At 43.1% G+C, this 15,050-nt stretch overlaps 1 protein-coding gene across 7 annotated transcripts in view; it reads right to left on the bottom strand.

The window, feature by feature from the left end:
- ASPH (aspartate beta-hydroxylase) overlaps positions 1-15,050 on the bottom strand; it is a 253,502-nt gene that overhangs the window by 130,701 nt on the left and 107,751 nt on the right. For all 7 annotated transcript variants that reach the window (XM_040354262.1, XM_040354261.1, XM_040354260.1 and 4 more), the window contains 4 exons: positions 12,423-13,088; positions 9,495-9,542; positions 7,659-7,721; positions 4,698-4,733 (listed from right to left, as the gene is read on the bottom strand). In XM_040354262.1, coding sequence (XP_040210196.1) covers positions 4,698-4,733; positions 7,659-7,721; positions 9,495-9,542; positions 12,423-13,088 — 813 coding nt within the window. The remainder of the gene's footprint in view (positions 1-4,697; positions 4,734-7,658; positions 7,722-9,494; positions 9,543-12,422; positions 13,089-15,050) is intronic.

Here is a 15,050-nt window from a genome sequence, read left to right on the forward strand (position 1 = left end):
AGATGAGCTTGGGCGTGTTATTTGGATATATTGTATATATTTCTTTTGTGGCCCCAACGAATCCCAGAGCGCTGCTTAGGACCAAGGATGAGCTTGGGCGTGTTATTTGGATATACCGTATTTATTGGCGTATAACACGCACAGGCTTACCATTGCCATGAATGCAGCCTCACATGTGCCATGAATGCAGCCTCACATGTGCCATGAATGCAGCCTTAACATTGCCATCAGTGCAGCCTGATCGATGCCCATCTGCAGCCTCGGAGGGCAGAGGGAGAAGGGCGGGAAGAGTGCCGACAGATTACAAACAGGAGAATCTCTTGTTTACTCTGTGGCCTCATTAATACAAAGTTCCGCCTCCTATGATAGACAGAACAGTCGTCCAATGGCATCCCAGGAGACGGGACTTCCAATACAGACGCTGCTGAGTAAACAGGATATTCTCTTCATGTAATTGGACGGTACTCGTCCTGTCCCCTTCCAAGGCAGCGCCGATAAATACGGTATATATCTTTTGTGGCCCGGGGGGCCACAAACAATGTATATATCTAAATCCCCAGGGGGGCCATATTAAATCAACCGGGGGGCCGCATTTGGCCCACGGGCCAGACTTTGGACATGCCTGATATAGGGGGTAGAACTGGGAGAGTCCAGGGTGATCTGGGTGTCCTGGAAGATTACCAGAAAAGCAACGCTGGTGGTGTAGTAACCATCGGGTTCTTGGTAACCTCCCTGACCAAGGTCTGTCTTTCCGATCACTCAGTTTTGCTGGGTGGTCCGCACTAGGGACAATCCTAAAACGTATTTTATTCACGGATTATGGAGGCCACTGTGCTCATTGGGACCTTCAATGCTGCAGAAATGTTTCTGTACCTTTCCCCAGATCTGTGCCTCGATACAATCCTGTCTCAGAGGTCTACAGACAATTCCTTGGACTTCATGGCTTGTTTTGTCTCCGACATGCACTTTTAACTGTGGGACCGTGGACTCCAAGTTGTAGGAACATCAAGGATGATCAGTGCAAACAGGATGCAGCATCGGAGCTCAATTTTGGAATGTCATGGCAAAGGCAGTAAATACAATAAATTTGCAAAAAATTAAAATAAACTTATTTCACATTGTCATTATGGTGTATTGTTTGTAGAATTCTGAGGAACATAATGAATTTAATCCATTTTGGAAAAAGGTTGTAACATAACAAAATGTGGAAAAAGTGAGGCGCTGTGAATACTTTCCCAAAACACTATATAGCTAGCATTTTTTGAGATTTACCAAAAAGTGAACCTCGTTTGACTGAGACCCAAGACAAAGGGGTGTTCTGTGCCTGGAGGAAAAAAGAGCTTCTGCATATGGAAAAGCTTTTCCACATAAAAGCCGAGTAAATGTAGACTAGTGTTCCACCAGAACTAGATAGCTTATCCTCAGTCCTGTATATAGAAGGACTACAGTGATTGGAAGCTTAGGTCCCTTTCAGATGTGGTGGACTCTATTCCAGTTATCAGGGGATCTGCTCACACATCTCCTGCTGATCGGAGCAGAGCGGGTGGATGACATCCGTGCCCGATCAGTTTATGCAGAGCAGTCAAACAGAGCCTGCTCTGCTCTATAGGCGGCGGGGTGTGAACAGACTCCATTTACACCAGACTACCCTCCAATCTGAATAGGCCATCTGATCGGGTCCACATAAAAAACGGCCAGGCAGACCCGATTGGACTGCAGTGTGAAAGGGGCCTTAGACAGGGTTTCTTTCTTTATTCCTATGGGCTAATGTCTGCCATTCCTGTCCATGTGCAACTGTCTATGGACACTGGTTGATGCCTTTCTAGCCGCCACACTGCCTTGCTAAAGAAGGTGAAGGTAAAGATGGATTGGCCAAGCATGTCTCCCGACCTAAAACCTATTGAGCATCTGTGGGGCATCCTCAAACGGAAGGTTGAGGAGCGTAAGGTCTCCAACATCCACCAGCTCTGTGATGTCGTCATGGAGGAGTGACGGTTCTGATCGGACACAGCCAATCAGCATGTCCCAGCAATAAATCATTGGCCGGGACCTGCTGACAGATTCCTGCTGCTGGTGCACGCCCTAAACCCGGAAACAGGCAGCGGCATACCAGTACTCCGCTTTGCCTACACGGACTGTTTGCCGGCAGTACATTGCGAGCAGGCAGTCCACAAGGGGTTATAAAACACTACAGCTAGCAACATTGACTTGATCGTACAATGGCCAGGTTTTGGAATTTTGGTACTTTTTATTTTCTACCTGCCTTTGCCTGCAAGTCAGACTTGTACAAAATTAGAGGTGCTGCGTGAGTTAAATATGAAGCTATAGACACACTACAATCTCATTTTTGTCTACATTTGATCACAGGATATTTTACTTTTTGTGTCCAAGTGTAGTAGACTATTAATACAAATTAAGTGAGTGGCCAGCCTTGGTGATACCCAAGACAGCGGTTGACATGCTGATTTTCACCCAATCCAAACAATAATTGCATGTCTGTTAAATATGTTAATCCAACATTTCATATTCCCGATATGTGTCTGTTGTACCATGTACTTGTATTAAAAAATAAAATAAAAAAACCTGTTCTCTTTGTATTGCTTTCTTTATGTGAAATACCTGGAGTTCTTGCCAGTCCCCCTGGCCTCCTGCACCAAACTGACCACACTAGGCATGAAAGAACAGAGTGGTCAGCTTTTGGCTGTGCTGGCAACTCAGCCCGATGATGAGACTTGTGCCGACACCTCATATGTGTTTCTAACTGTAGGGGGGCGGGGCTGGACGTGTGATGTCAGTGATCGTCTTTCCCTATATCAGGGAACAGACGATCACTGACATGTTTACACACACCTCTCCCCGTTCTTCAGCTCCGGTGACCGATCGTGGGACCCACGACTGGGCACTTAAAGAGGACGTACAGATACGTGCTTGTGCCTAGCCGTGCCATTCTGCCGACGCATATCGGCGTGAAGGGGTCCTTAAGTGGTTAAACCAAGGCTTTACTGTATTTTAAAAAGTGAATGTGTTGATTGCCAACCATTCCAACTTGTTCTCATCAATGCAGTTTGCACATTAAATGTTTTAATTGTGCATTGATAAAAGGGCTTGCATACCTGCTGCATGATTACTTGCCCTATCATTCTCTTCTAAACGATACTTTAAATTCACAGAGAGCCCAGAAGCATTTTCTACTAACCAAATCTTTACAGCGCAAGAAATCCTCTCCTTCCAATATAAAATTGTACCAATTGGATTGGGGGCATTTCAAAGGACTACAATGCAGTTTGGGCTACTAGTAAACGCTGCGTAAACTGTTGGCTCTATATAAATTCTGAAGAATAATACATCGCATTATAAATTTATGTTTTAACCACTTCAATACAGGACATTTATACACCTTCCTGCCCAGTCCAATTTTCAGCTGTCGCACTTTAAAATGACAATTGCGCGATCATACAACACTGTACCCAAACTACATTTTTACAATTTTTTTCCCACAAATAAAGCTTTTTTTTGGTGGTATTTGATCACCTCTGGGATTTTTCTTTTCTGCTAAACAAATAAAAAAAAAAAAAAAAATTTGTTTGTTACAAAACTTTGTAAATATGTTTTTCCTTCACTGACGGCACTGATGAGGTGGCACTGATGGGCACTAATAGGCGGCATGGATATGCAGCACTGATGGACATCACCGATTGGCAGGCATTGTTTGGCATCCTCAGGAGGGGGGGGGCTGCTCCAATCAATAAAATACATACTGTCAGAGGGGCTGTGAGAGCCGATCGCCTCTCCTCTACTCGCGTCTGACAGACACGAGTGAGGAAAAGGTGATGAATCAGCAGATCAGTGTAAAGAGTCTCCGTCAGACTCTTTACCTAGATCGGAGTTGCAGTGCATCAGACTGACACGCCGTACCACCGCTCGTCGCGCTGCACGCCCCCGCCAGGAAAAGCGCCGGCTAGTTATCGTGATCATGTCATATGACATCCGATAAGCATAACAGAATCACTTTGCCACCATCATTTTGCTACATGGCGGGCGGCAAGTGGTTAAAAAAAAAAAAACAACGGGAGAAAAATAAAAGATACAAAAATCAATCGATTTAGCCCGCAAATCACTCCAATCCTGGCAAAAACTGGGTGGACATCCTCACATTAGCATAGTGAGTGGCCAAATCACTAAAAGCCTAGGCAACCAATATATAACTAATTTCAATATATAATAACTAATAATAACTAAATAATAATAATAATAATAATAATATTATAAATAAATAATAATAATAATAATAACTAAAAGCCTAGGCAACCAATATATAACTAATTTCAATATACAATAATAACTAATAACTAATTTCAATATATAACTAATCCTCACATAGTGACGGGCCAAATCACTAAAAGCCTAGGCAACCAATACAGAGGTAGAGGTGTCCCTTCAAAAAACAAAAAAATAAAAAAATCACCACATGATCTCCGATACCTTCAAAAGAAATCACATGCTACGATTCCCAAGCTTCGATTAATTGACCAGCTCTGAAAGGAGCCTAAAACAAAATTTTCTCTACAAAAGAAGTATTTCAGCCTTATGTTTTCTACTGCTAACAAGGTCAAATGCTTATAATTTATTAGTACCAACTATAAAAAGGCAAAAGTAACATGCATGTTCTAAAAAATATAAAAAGCAGTAAAACTAACCTTCTGTTTCTTGTAGTTCTTCATGTAATCCATCTTCTGCAAAAAAAAAAAAAAAAAAAATAATAAAAATACACTATACACTTCACTCCAGGGCTGGACTGGGACAAAAATTTGGCCCTGGACTTCATCCAGACTGGCCCACTTTGACAGGTCTCTCCCATGGCGGCCGGACAACTCCCGCACCCCCCCCCCCCCCCCAGCCAACCAAGCCCCCTCACCCCCTTCACTAGCCGTTTTACTTTATTAGAGTAGAACGGCTGGTACTGGTACTCTTATAGGCAGTACCAGTGGGGCAGCTAGACATTATTTCTCCCGGGGCAGAGAATCAGTTCATTGCCCCCCTTATGGGACAAGATTAGGCAGAAGTGAGAAACTCCCAGGCCGCTGTCACTATAACCGGCCCACCGGGAAACTCCCTGTAGTCCCAATGGCCAGTCCATCCCTGCTTCACTCTATTAAAAAAAATGTGTTATTTGCTATAGGGCCCCATGAATTGTGGTTTCTCCTTGAAGAAAAGGTATTGCTTGACAAATGGTACTGAAAACTACAGATTTTACCCCCAAAATCAATATGCTGAAGGTAAAAAGTGCACATTTTAATCCAACCTCAAACTTTACATCACAATTACTGTAATCCAGTGTTTCTCAATTCCAGTCCTCAGGCCCCCCCAACAGGTCAGGTTTTCAGGATTTCCATTATTTTGCACAGGTGATTTGATCAGTTTCACTGCCTTAGTAATCACCACAGCCTTTTCATCTGAGGGAAATCCTGAAAACCTGACCTGTTGGGGGGGCCTGAGGACTGGAATTGAGAAACACTGCTGTAATCTAAACTGTTGTGATATTTTCTATAAACAACCGTAAAACCTACAGCCCTGTTTTCAGTAATGCTCGTTCTGAATGCTGACCTGTAGATCCCTCTCTCAGCATGAGATGTGTCCAACATTAACAGAAACAGAAGGCATGTTGGAGTAGGAGGGGGTTATATACCGAGCTGGCTAGTGTTTGTCAGTGTCTAAATTCTCCTGTAGGCGGCAGTATAACACAAGCTGAATGTGTGTCTCTCTATGAACAAGAAAGAAAATATCTCTCAGACTTGTCGATCTTCATTAATCTATAATTGTTGGTTGCCCATACATGAACCCCAGCTCTCACCTATGCCATAGTCTCTTTAAAATCTATCTGCTCCTGCAGATAGAGTTATACATAGGCTGCAGTCTACCTATGAATACTGTATAGTCACAGTTTAAAAAATTATGCAGCTAGGACACAAGTTTCCTTTGACTGTCAGTGAGGACATCAACAGTCTTGGCTCCAACTATTACACCAACAACCAATAGCCATACTTAAAAAAAATAAAAATAAAAAAATAAAAAGCGAGAAAAGAAACAAACGTCAAGCTGATTTACAGAAACTACTGCAAATGTAACCGTCATTAACAGCATAAGCAAAAATACAATCCCGAAGACACTTCCAACTCAACACTTTAACAAAGCCAATTACAATTTGGCATGGATTCTGCTATGCAGGCATACTCGTAAAGCACACAGTACAAGCAGCTGGGAACTGCAGCACCTGTTCTCTGATGAGATTTACAGTAAACTGAGACTACAGAAAATGCATACACAAGCAACATGGAAATGACTAATTTTCTTAAAAAAATAAAAATAAAGCCTCCTTTACATGGCCATTTTCATGCAGCCACCAGGTTCCACAGGTAAGACTTGGAGCATGGGAATATCGGTGGCCGCTCAGCCATTAAAAGGATTACTTCACCTTTGGTAACATGTTTCATATTACACCCATATTTAAAATATGCGTGTAGCATAAAATGTTACTAAATCTCCTGCCCCCACCCCGACCTGATCCCTCATTATGACATTGGGTAGGGGATCCTCTCCCTGTACCCGCTGTCACAATTAAAAAAACAATGTGGCCGTGCGGGGCTCATTCATTCATGGATGTTCTGTGAATGAACAAACTACAACACCATTAGCCTTCGCAGCCGACGGCTTGTAGCGGTCAATGAACTACCAGGACACTGGTGAGCGTCCTCGCAGTTAAAGGAACACTAAAGGTTCGTTTTTTATTAGATCAATTAATTGCTGTAAGCTAGAGCATTTAAATATCACTTGCCTCGTTTTTCCTTTTGACCTCCAAAATACAGTAATCCAGTTTTGAAAATGCCATTTCCTGTCTCTCCTCTTCTTGCTTTCCACCAGCATCTGAGCCGTTTTGCATGGTGGAAAGCAGAATGTGCTCACCCCCTCCCTATGACTACAGCCCTGTGTGAAGATGCTCTCTTATCCCTCACAGGCATGGAGGCTAAGCCTAATGGGAACTGTAGTTTGTGTAGGCCGTGATGTAGCAAGAATGAATGCGCACCGCAAACCAGGAAGTCAATGAGAATAATGATTCAGGAGTGACGGAGGTGAATAAAACAGCTCGATTTCAACAGGTATTAAACTAGTTATAATGCAAAACATTACTTTTTACTTTATCAGCTACTGTCAGACTTTAATTTAATTTTCATGGATTTGATCAACTTCCTTACATTAGGAGGTATGGGAAGCTATAGTGACAGTCTGCAGGATCTTGACATTGCACCCACAATCTGCTGGTTGTGGGTGCAATGCTTTATGGACTCCCAAGAAAAAAAAATATAAATTTTTTTTTTTACTTGCAAAAAACTGTGCATATTTTTTTAAACTTCGAACTTAGGCTTTAAACTAAAGCGGAGTTCCACCCAAAGTGTTAGATCTGCTGCCTCCCCCCTCCAGTGACACATTTGGTACCTTTTCAGGGGGACGGGTACGTGACTCATTCTGGCCACACCCTAATGTAGGGTGTGACTTATTGAGCTTTCTATGAACTAACTGAAGCATAAAGAGGACATGCAAACTCCATACAGATAGTGCTGTAGTTGGAAAAACGCATACATTTTAAGTTAAAAAAAACTCACCTAGTGTTTTTGCAAGAACCTCCTCTATTTCTTCAGACGTAAATTCCCTTTCTGAAATGTCAGCTAAAAAAATACCAACATTAGGACCAGAATATAAAAAATAAATAAATAAAACCGCATGCAGAACAACCAACCTCTTCAGATATAGGGTTCTAATCACACTGGAGGAGACTCATGTCTACAGTATAAGGTGCTACTAGACTGACCAGTAGCGATGGCCTCAGGCACGTTCAGACCGAGGCCACCAGGAAGCTGTAACTGCACACCGCCAATCCCATGCAGCGTGTGTATGTGCAGCTGCCAGTTAGGATATGCCTCACTGCTTGTGATTGGTGGTGTGCAGTGACGGCTTTCTGGCAGGCTGGTTCCAAACACCCCTGACCCCATTACTACTGACCAGTCAGGGGGCATAGTAAATCAAGAAGGTTAAAAAAACAAAAAAACAAGACAAAAAACACAACACCTGTTTCGATATCAAATGTCGGCCTGCAATAACCCAACAGTGGTTTCCTCATGACTGCGCTGGCACTTCCTTAGCCATCAATTCTGCAGATGGTCACTTCAAACTAAGACAAGCAGCCACTGTCTAAACTCAACAAGTATCTTAGTGGAGAAGTATGGCCAAAGCTTTTTTTGCTATACTTCCCCTATGAATCACACGAGTGGCGTTTGTTATGCACTCCTGTGACCCATTTTCAGCTGACGTCACTCAGCTAGTTCAGGCTCAGAAAAGATCCCACTCATAGTCAGGATCTGCCCAGAAGCCTGGACTGACACTTGGCTCAGCCTCTTGAGAGCCTGAGCCAGCCACTTCCGCCCCCTCAAGTGAGCACTGGAGGGGCAGAGCAGACAGCTGCTGATTGACTGTCATGGCTCTCTGCCCAAAGCGCTTTCAGCACAATTTCAAAGCTGCAGATCAGTATGATTTGGATATACCATTCCATTGCGGCTTGCGACTTCATTTTAAAGAAGTTAATGCCAGTCACGATGAAAAAAATCGCAGAAAAAGTAGTGTAGGAACCGTCTTCAAATTCGCTGAGACTGGAGCAACAATTTTATTGCCGAAACCGCAAGGTGCAACTTGTCATGCGATTTTGAACTGTCAAATCACAGGGCATAATTGCATGGGTACAAACGAGGGCTAAATATTTTGTTTATTTTTATATCCCCAACTTCTCTTTTAAGGGCCTTTGACTTTTGTGATGGAGCCCAGACTTCGGTAGTTAACCGTAACCCGATGACAGATCGAGTCACAGCTCTGGGGACACAGATTTAGCGCATCCCAGAACAAGACAGCAATACATGTGGCCCACCCACCATGCCGCCGCATATATGTGCATTGCTATCGTAATGGAGTTAACACTTAGAATGTAGCAGGAAGATTAGGTCTCTGAAGCAAAAGTCAAACCACATGGAATAAAAAAAAAAAACAGCAATGCCAAGTCTAGTCTTAGCCCCATCACCGATCGCTACAGTAAATCGCAGCACTGGGACTGGCCACACACAATTCCTACGTTTTGTTTTTTTTCCCCACATGTGCCCAACTTTAATATAAAGGGCATTAGGAAGGCTTCTGGATTCATACTAAGGTCACATTATGTGTCTGATCCTTCTATATACAGCAGTAACCAATTTCTTTTAAACAGGACCTATAGATAAAGTGCTAAGAAATGCATAAAGTAATTAGATATTTTAAAACCACCATTTCCCTTCAGACTGAAGCTCTATTCTGTAGGCACGACGGCCTTTCTGGTAAAGGGTGAAATTATACTTTAAAATTTTCTTAACACAGATTAATCATTATTGGGCATCTTCATTCCTTTTCTCTGCACATACCTTGAGACTCCACCGACTCATCCTCTTCTGTCTGTATGGGTTCATTTTCTGAAAGCATAAAATAAAATTACACAATGCGATTGACTTATTCTAAAACAGATTTATGATGGCTTATACCTTAAGCTTAATTCACATATGTGAATCGGATGTGATTTTAACTGCGTCCGATTTGAACATGTGAACTGAACCGACATCCAATGGAGCCGGTTCACACATGTTCGGGGCAGCTGCGGTCCATTTTAAAAGAGTCCTGTGCGATTTTGGGTCCACCTGTGCACCTGAACCAATGAACAAAACTACACCGGACTGCAAACCACAGCCAGACATGTGTAATCCTAGCATAACAAATTACACATAAATCCACTAGATCACCAAAAGTATTGGGAGACCTGCCTTAACACGCACATGCACTTTAATGGCATCCCAGTCTTAGTCCGTAGGCTTTAATACAGAGTTGGCCCACCCTTTGCAGCTATAACAGCTTCAACTCTTCTAGGAAGACTGTTCACAAGGTTTAAGAGTGTGTCTATGGGAATGTTTGACCATTCTTCCAGAAGTGGATTTGTGAGGTCAGGCACTGATGTTGGACAAGGCCTGGCTCACAGTCTCCGCTCTAATTCATCCTAAGGGTGTTCTGTCGGGTTGAGGTCAGGACTCTGTGCAGGCCAGTCAAGTGCCCCCCCCCCCCCTCATGTCTTTATGGAACTTGCTTTGTGCACTGGTCCTAATCATTTGGTGGAGGGGGAATTATGGTGTGGGGTTTTTCAGGGGTTGGGCTTGGCCCCTTCATTCCAGTGAAGGGAACACTTTTAGGTATCAGTATACCAAGGCAAGCATAGTAAAATCGCTGCAAAATTGCAGGCGTTTGACACCACCGTTGCCGTTCTTCTCTTATCTGCACAATGCCAACAACATTTTCAACGGCTGCCGAGATTTTGGTGCATCTCTATTGCGTGCAAATTGAAAGTGTTTAGGTTTGACCTCATATTATACGATTATGGTAAATCTAAAAGAAAATGGTATAATGTATGAACAGCCTTTGTGGTAACATCTACTGAACACACTTAACAGCTACATGTGCCATGTAGGATCACTTTGCACTGAAAATGAACACAAAAAATAGTGTGGCCATACAATATACAATTTTCTTGTAGAATTTTCTTTTAGATTTACCGAAACCATAATATAAGGTCAAACCTAAACACTTTCAATTTGTATGCAATCAGGCAGGCCCTTGTGATATAGTTGAAGGGGGGCATTCGTTTTACAGTGTGTGACTATCTTCAGAGTTCTCTGTAAAAGACAACACAGAGATCCACATCACATTGGGAACAATACTGACATCTTGTGGCGATTGTCATGTCAGGTCTGTAAAATGGACACCGATAGCCAAACCATAAATAAAAGTAAATGCATGTCTATGGGAGAAATTATGGGAGAAACCAACATTGTGCAAATATGGAATTAAAGGGCTTTATATAAGCATCTATTCTCTTGGACTTTAACATTCTGTATTATTACAACCAGAAAAAGCCCCCTTAAAGCGGGGGATCACCCTAAAAACTAATTTTTAACATTACATTAAGCTCCATTCCGACATTGACTGTGCGCTGATCTTTTTTTTTTTTATTTGCCGTACATACCGTTATATCTTTATTTCCCCCCCTGGCTTCCGGGTATGAATCCTGTGGGAGTGGGCGTTCCTATGCACAGGCTTATTGATTGACGCATGACATAAGCTTCCCCCCTGGCGCATACGGCCGCGTCAGGAGTTGCCGAAAGAAGCCGGACTGCGAGTCGGCTCTATACGGCGCCTGCGCACCGACGTTCGGCTTCTTCCGTAAACTTGTGACGCGGCCGTATGCGCCGGGAGGAAGCTTATGTCACACGTCCATCAATAAGCCTGTGCATAGGAACGCCCAGTCCCGCAGGATTCATACCCGGAAGCCAGGGGGGAAAATAAAGATATAACGGTATGTACGGCAAAAAAAAAAAAAAGAAGAACAGCGTACAGTCAATGTCAGAATGTTAATTTGTTTTTAGGGTGAACCCCTGCTTTAAGAACCCTCAGCCCTGATGGAAAATAGTGGCATGTCAGTCTGGGGTATTGGACATTCCTAGTCGGGCTTGATTTACATGTATATTGCCCTATGTTACACCTATATGTGATGCCGAGACACCATTACTGAAATCCAATGAATGAATAAAAAAAAAAAAAAAAAAGTGGGCCAGGGCAATAATGAGGCGGGCTCTATAGGACATTCCTAGGCAGGCTTGATTCGCATGTATATGCCCTAGGTAACGCCCATATGTGATGCTGAGACTGTATGACTTGAACTCCAATTAATGAAAAGGGTGGGCCAGGGCATTAGGGCTGGGGACAAATGGTCCAGATGAAGCTAGACGTCCTCCAGATAGAAATAAATCAGGCTCTATTGGACTTGCTGCAACCTCTAATGCATACGGTGAGAAGCACCCAGGGTGCATTAAAATCAAGAGCAGGAACCGGTCGAGATTTAAACTATGTATAGGCAGGCTGAATGTACCAAGCTGATCGATTGATCGACCCGAGTACAACCAGCCTGCAGCCACTAGCCACTAGCAATAATCACGGTCTTCTCCCAGCGGGGACAGCTGCTCGGAGAATACGATGAATCGGCGGGAGGGATTCCTCTGTCAACACGGTCTATGTGGATGAGGGAATCAAACTACTTTATTTCCTGCAGCCTGTGATTGCAGGAAATAAATTTGCTCTGTGTATGGCCTGCCTAAACTCAGAGAATACTGCTTATCCTGTCATGCCACCCAGTGTAAGTAACTGGGGGTATCTGGATTGACTGTTACTGACTTACAAACACTACTTCCTCTGTAGCCATGACAGGCACAGAGAACCATTAACTAGCAAGACATGTAGTTATATAACCTTACCTTCAGAAGGCACAGCGTCATCCTCCGCTTGCTCTTCTATTACTTCTGCCTCTATTACTGGATCTTCTACTACCTCTTCCTCTAGAACTGGCTCTTCTTCTGCTTCAACCTCTTCCGTCAACACCGTCTCTTCCCGATGTTCATGCTGCTGATAATCTGGTACTTCCGCTTCATCCTGACTATCCTCATTTTCATTGTACGGTTCTGGTTCAGATTCAGCAGCTACCTCTAGCTCTTCGTTCTCTTCATCTATAGGCTCTTCTACTTTCCCCGCAGTAAGCGGTTCAGCTGCTACTTCTTCCACAACTGGCTCCTCTTCCGATTCTATATCGGGTGTCTCCGCTTCTTCTTCAGGCTCCTCTACTACAGGCTCTTCCTCAACTTCTTGCTGTTCCTCCTCCTCAGGTTCCTGCGCTTCTGCATCACCTGCTTGGGTTAGCGGCAAGTCTTCTACATCATCATCTTCATCTGCTGTGGGTTCTTTGTCTACAGCTTCTACATCATCATCATAGTCATCATCATCATCATCTTCAGGAGCTGGGGGTTCTTTGTCTACAACATCTACCTTCTCTTCTACAAAAACTTGCTCTTCAGCTTCAGTCTCCTCTTCTTTATCATCTGCTTGTTCTTCAGTCACCAGCTCTTCTTCTGGCTCATCATTTGCTTCTAACATTTCACAAAACAAAGGGTTAGCTGCAACTAAATTAAGAATCTGATTCATTTAGACATCACATTAAAGGCTCAAGATACAAGTGCCTCCAACCTAATCGGATATCACTGATCTATTAATTCTCTTACCCAGATTAAAAGTTGAAATACTACCAATCCTAAACTCAGACAAAGCGTGAGTAAGGAATAGGAACATAAAAAAACACATGAAATATGAACAAAGCATATCACTCTATAGTGTGTACTTGTCTCAATCCAGAGCACAAAGTGTCATTTCTGTCTGCTGCTTCCTTGCTCTGCCATCTGCATGAGACACTTCTGACAAGTTTTCCTGACACTGAGAAAAATGGTTATAGGGAAGGGAGCCCCAGCCTATTGACAGCCTCAGCTTTGTTCTTGTATGCTGCTTGAATGGGGTGTGTCCCTTCCCTCCAATCAGCTCTAACAGAGCTTAGCAATGTCTAACTTCAGCTCTCCACCCCCTGTTATCTGGCAGCTCAGACAAGCTGTATAAATTCCAAATTTTAAAACAGATGTAGACAAGACTACAGACAAATAGGTAAAACGTATGTAGGAGACCAGTCACTTCACTGGGTATATGGAAGGGTTTACAACCACTTTAAATGTATGCAATACCTAAACTTCTCTTATTTGGTCCCTTTTGATCTGGTAATGCCACTGAAAATGCGATTAGCGCAAATGTATACCTGTTTATCCCTCTGGAAATCTTACCAGCTGAAAATGTTGCATGCGCTCTGTCAACTGTTATTAACCACTTAAGGACCGCCTCCTGCAGATACACGTTGGCAGAATGGCACAAGCACATACAGGTACATCCTCTAAGTGCCCAGCTGTGGGTCGCAACCCGATCGCCGCTGGAGTCCCGCGATCAGTCCCCGGCGCTGAAGAACGGGGAGAGCTGTGTGTAAACACAACTTCCCCGTTCTTCACTGTGGCGCCGTCATTGATCGTGTGTTCCCTGTTATAGGGAAACACGATCAATGATGTCACACGTCCAGCCCCGCCCCCTACAGTTAGAAACACAGATTAGGTCACACTTAACCCCTTCAGCGCCCCCTAGTGGTTAACTCCCAAACTGCAATTGTCATTTTCAGAGTAAACAATGCATTTTTAATGCATTTTTTGCTGTGAAAATGACAATGGTCTCAAAAATGTGTCAAAATTGTCCGATGTGTCCGCCATTATGTCGCAGTCGTGAAAAAAAAAAAAAATGATCGCCGCCATTAGTAGTAAAAAAAAAAAATGCAATAAAAAACTATCCCCTGTTTTGTAAACGCTATAAATTGTGCGCAAACCAAACGATAACCGATTACGATTTTTTTTACCAAAAATAGGTAGAAGAATACGCATCGCCCTAAACTGAGGAAAAAAATAAATGTTTTATATATTTTCGGGGGATATTTATTATAGCAAAAAAGTAAAAAATATTGAATTTTTTTCAAAATTGTTGCTCTATTTTTGTTTATAGCGCAAAAAATAAAATCCGCAGAGGTGATCAAATACCACCAAAAGAAAGCTCTATTTGTAGGGGGGAAAAAAGGACGCCAATTTTGTTTGGGAGCCACTTCGCACGACGTGCAATTGTCAGTTAAAGCGACGCAGTGTCGAATCGCAAAAACTGTCCGGGTCCTTTACCTGCCTAAAGGTCCGGGTCTTAAGTGGTTAAACTGTTCCTAGCCAACAGAGCCAACCCCTCTATGCTGTTATGGGGGAAGAGGAAAGGGGGGACAACACAGCTTCCTCATAGATACAGTATTCTGATTGAGCGTTGTCACTCTAGGAAGGACAGTGTTGTTGCTACCATGATCTTCAGGTGAAAATAAAGGGGAAAAAAAGAAAATCATGCAGCCGCCACCTCTAAAGACTGGTAAACTGCAATAGAGTACATGGTTTGTAATTGGGTTTTGATATTGTCTAAAGAAAACCTATACTTACAGA

The sequence above is a fragment of the Rana temporaria genome, chromosome 5, assembly GCF_905171775.1.
Source record: "Rana temporaria chromosome 5, aRanTem1.1, whole genome shotgun sequence".
Lineage (NCBI taxonomy): Eukaryota > Metazoa > Chordata > Amphibia > Anura > Ranidae > Rana > Rana temporaria.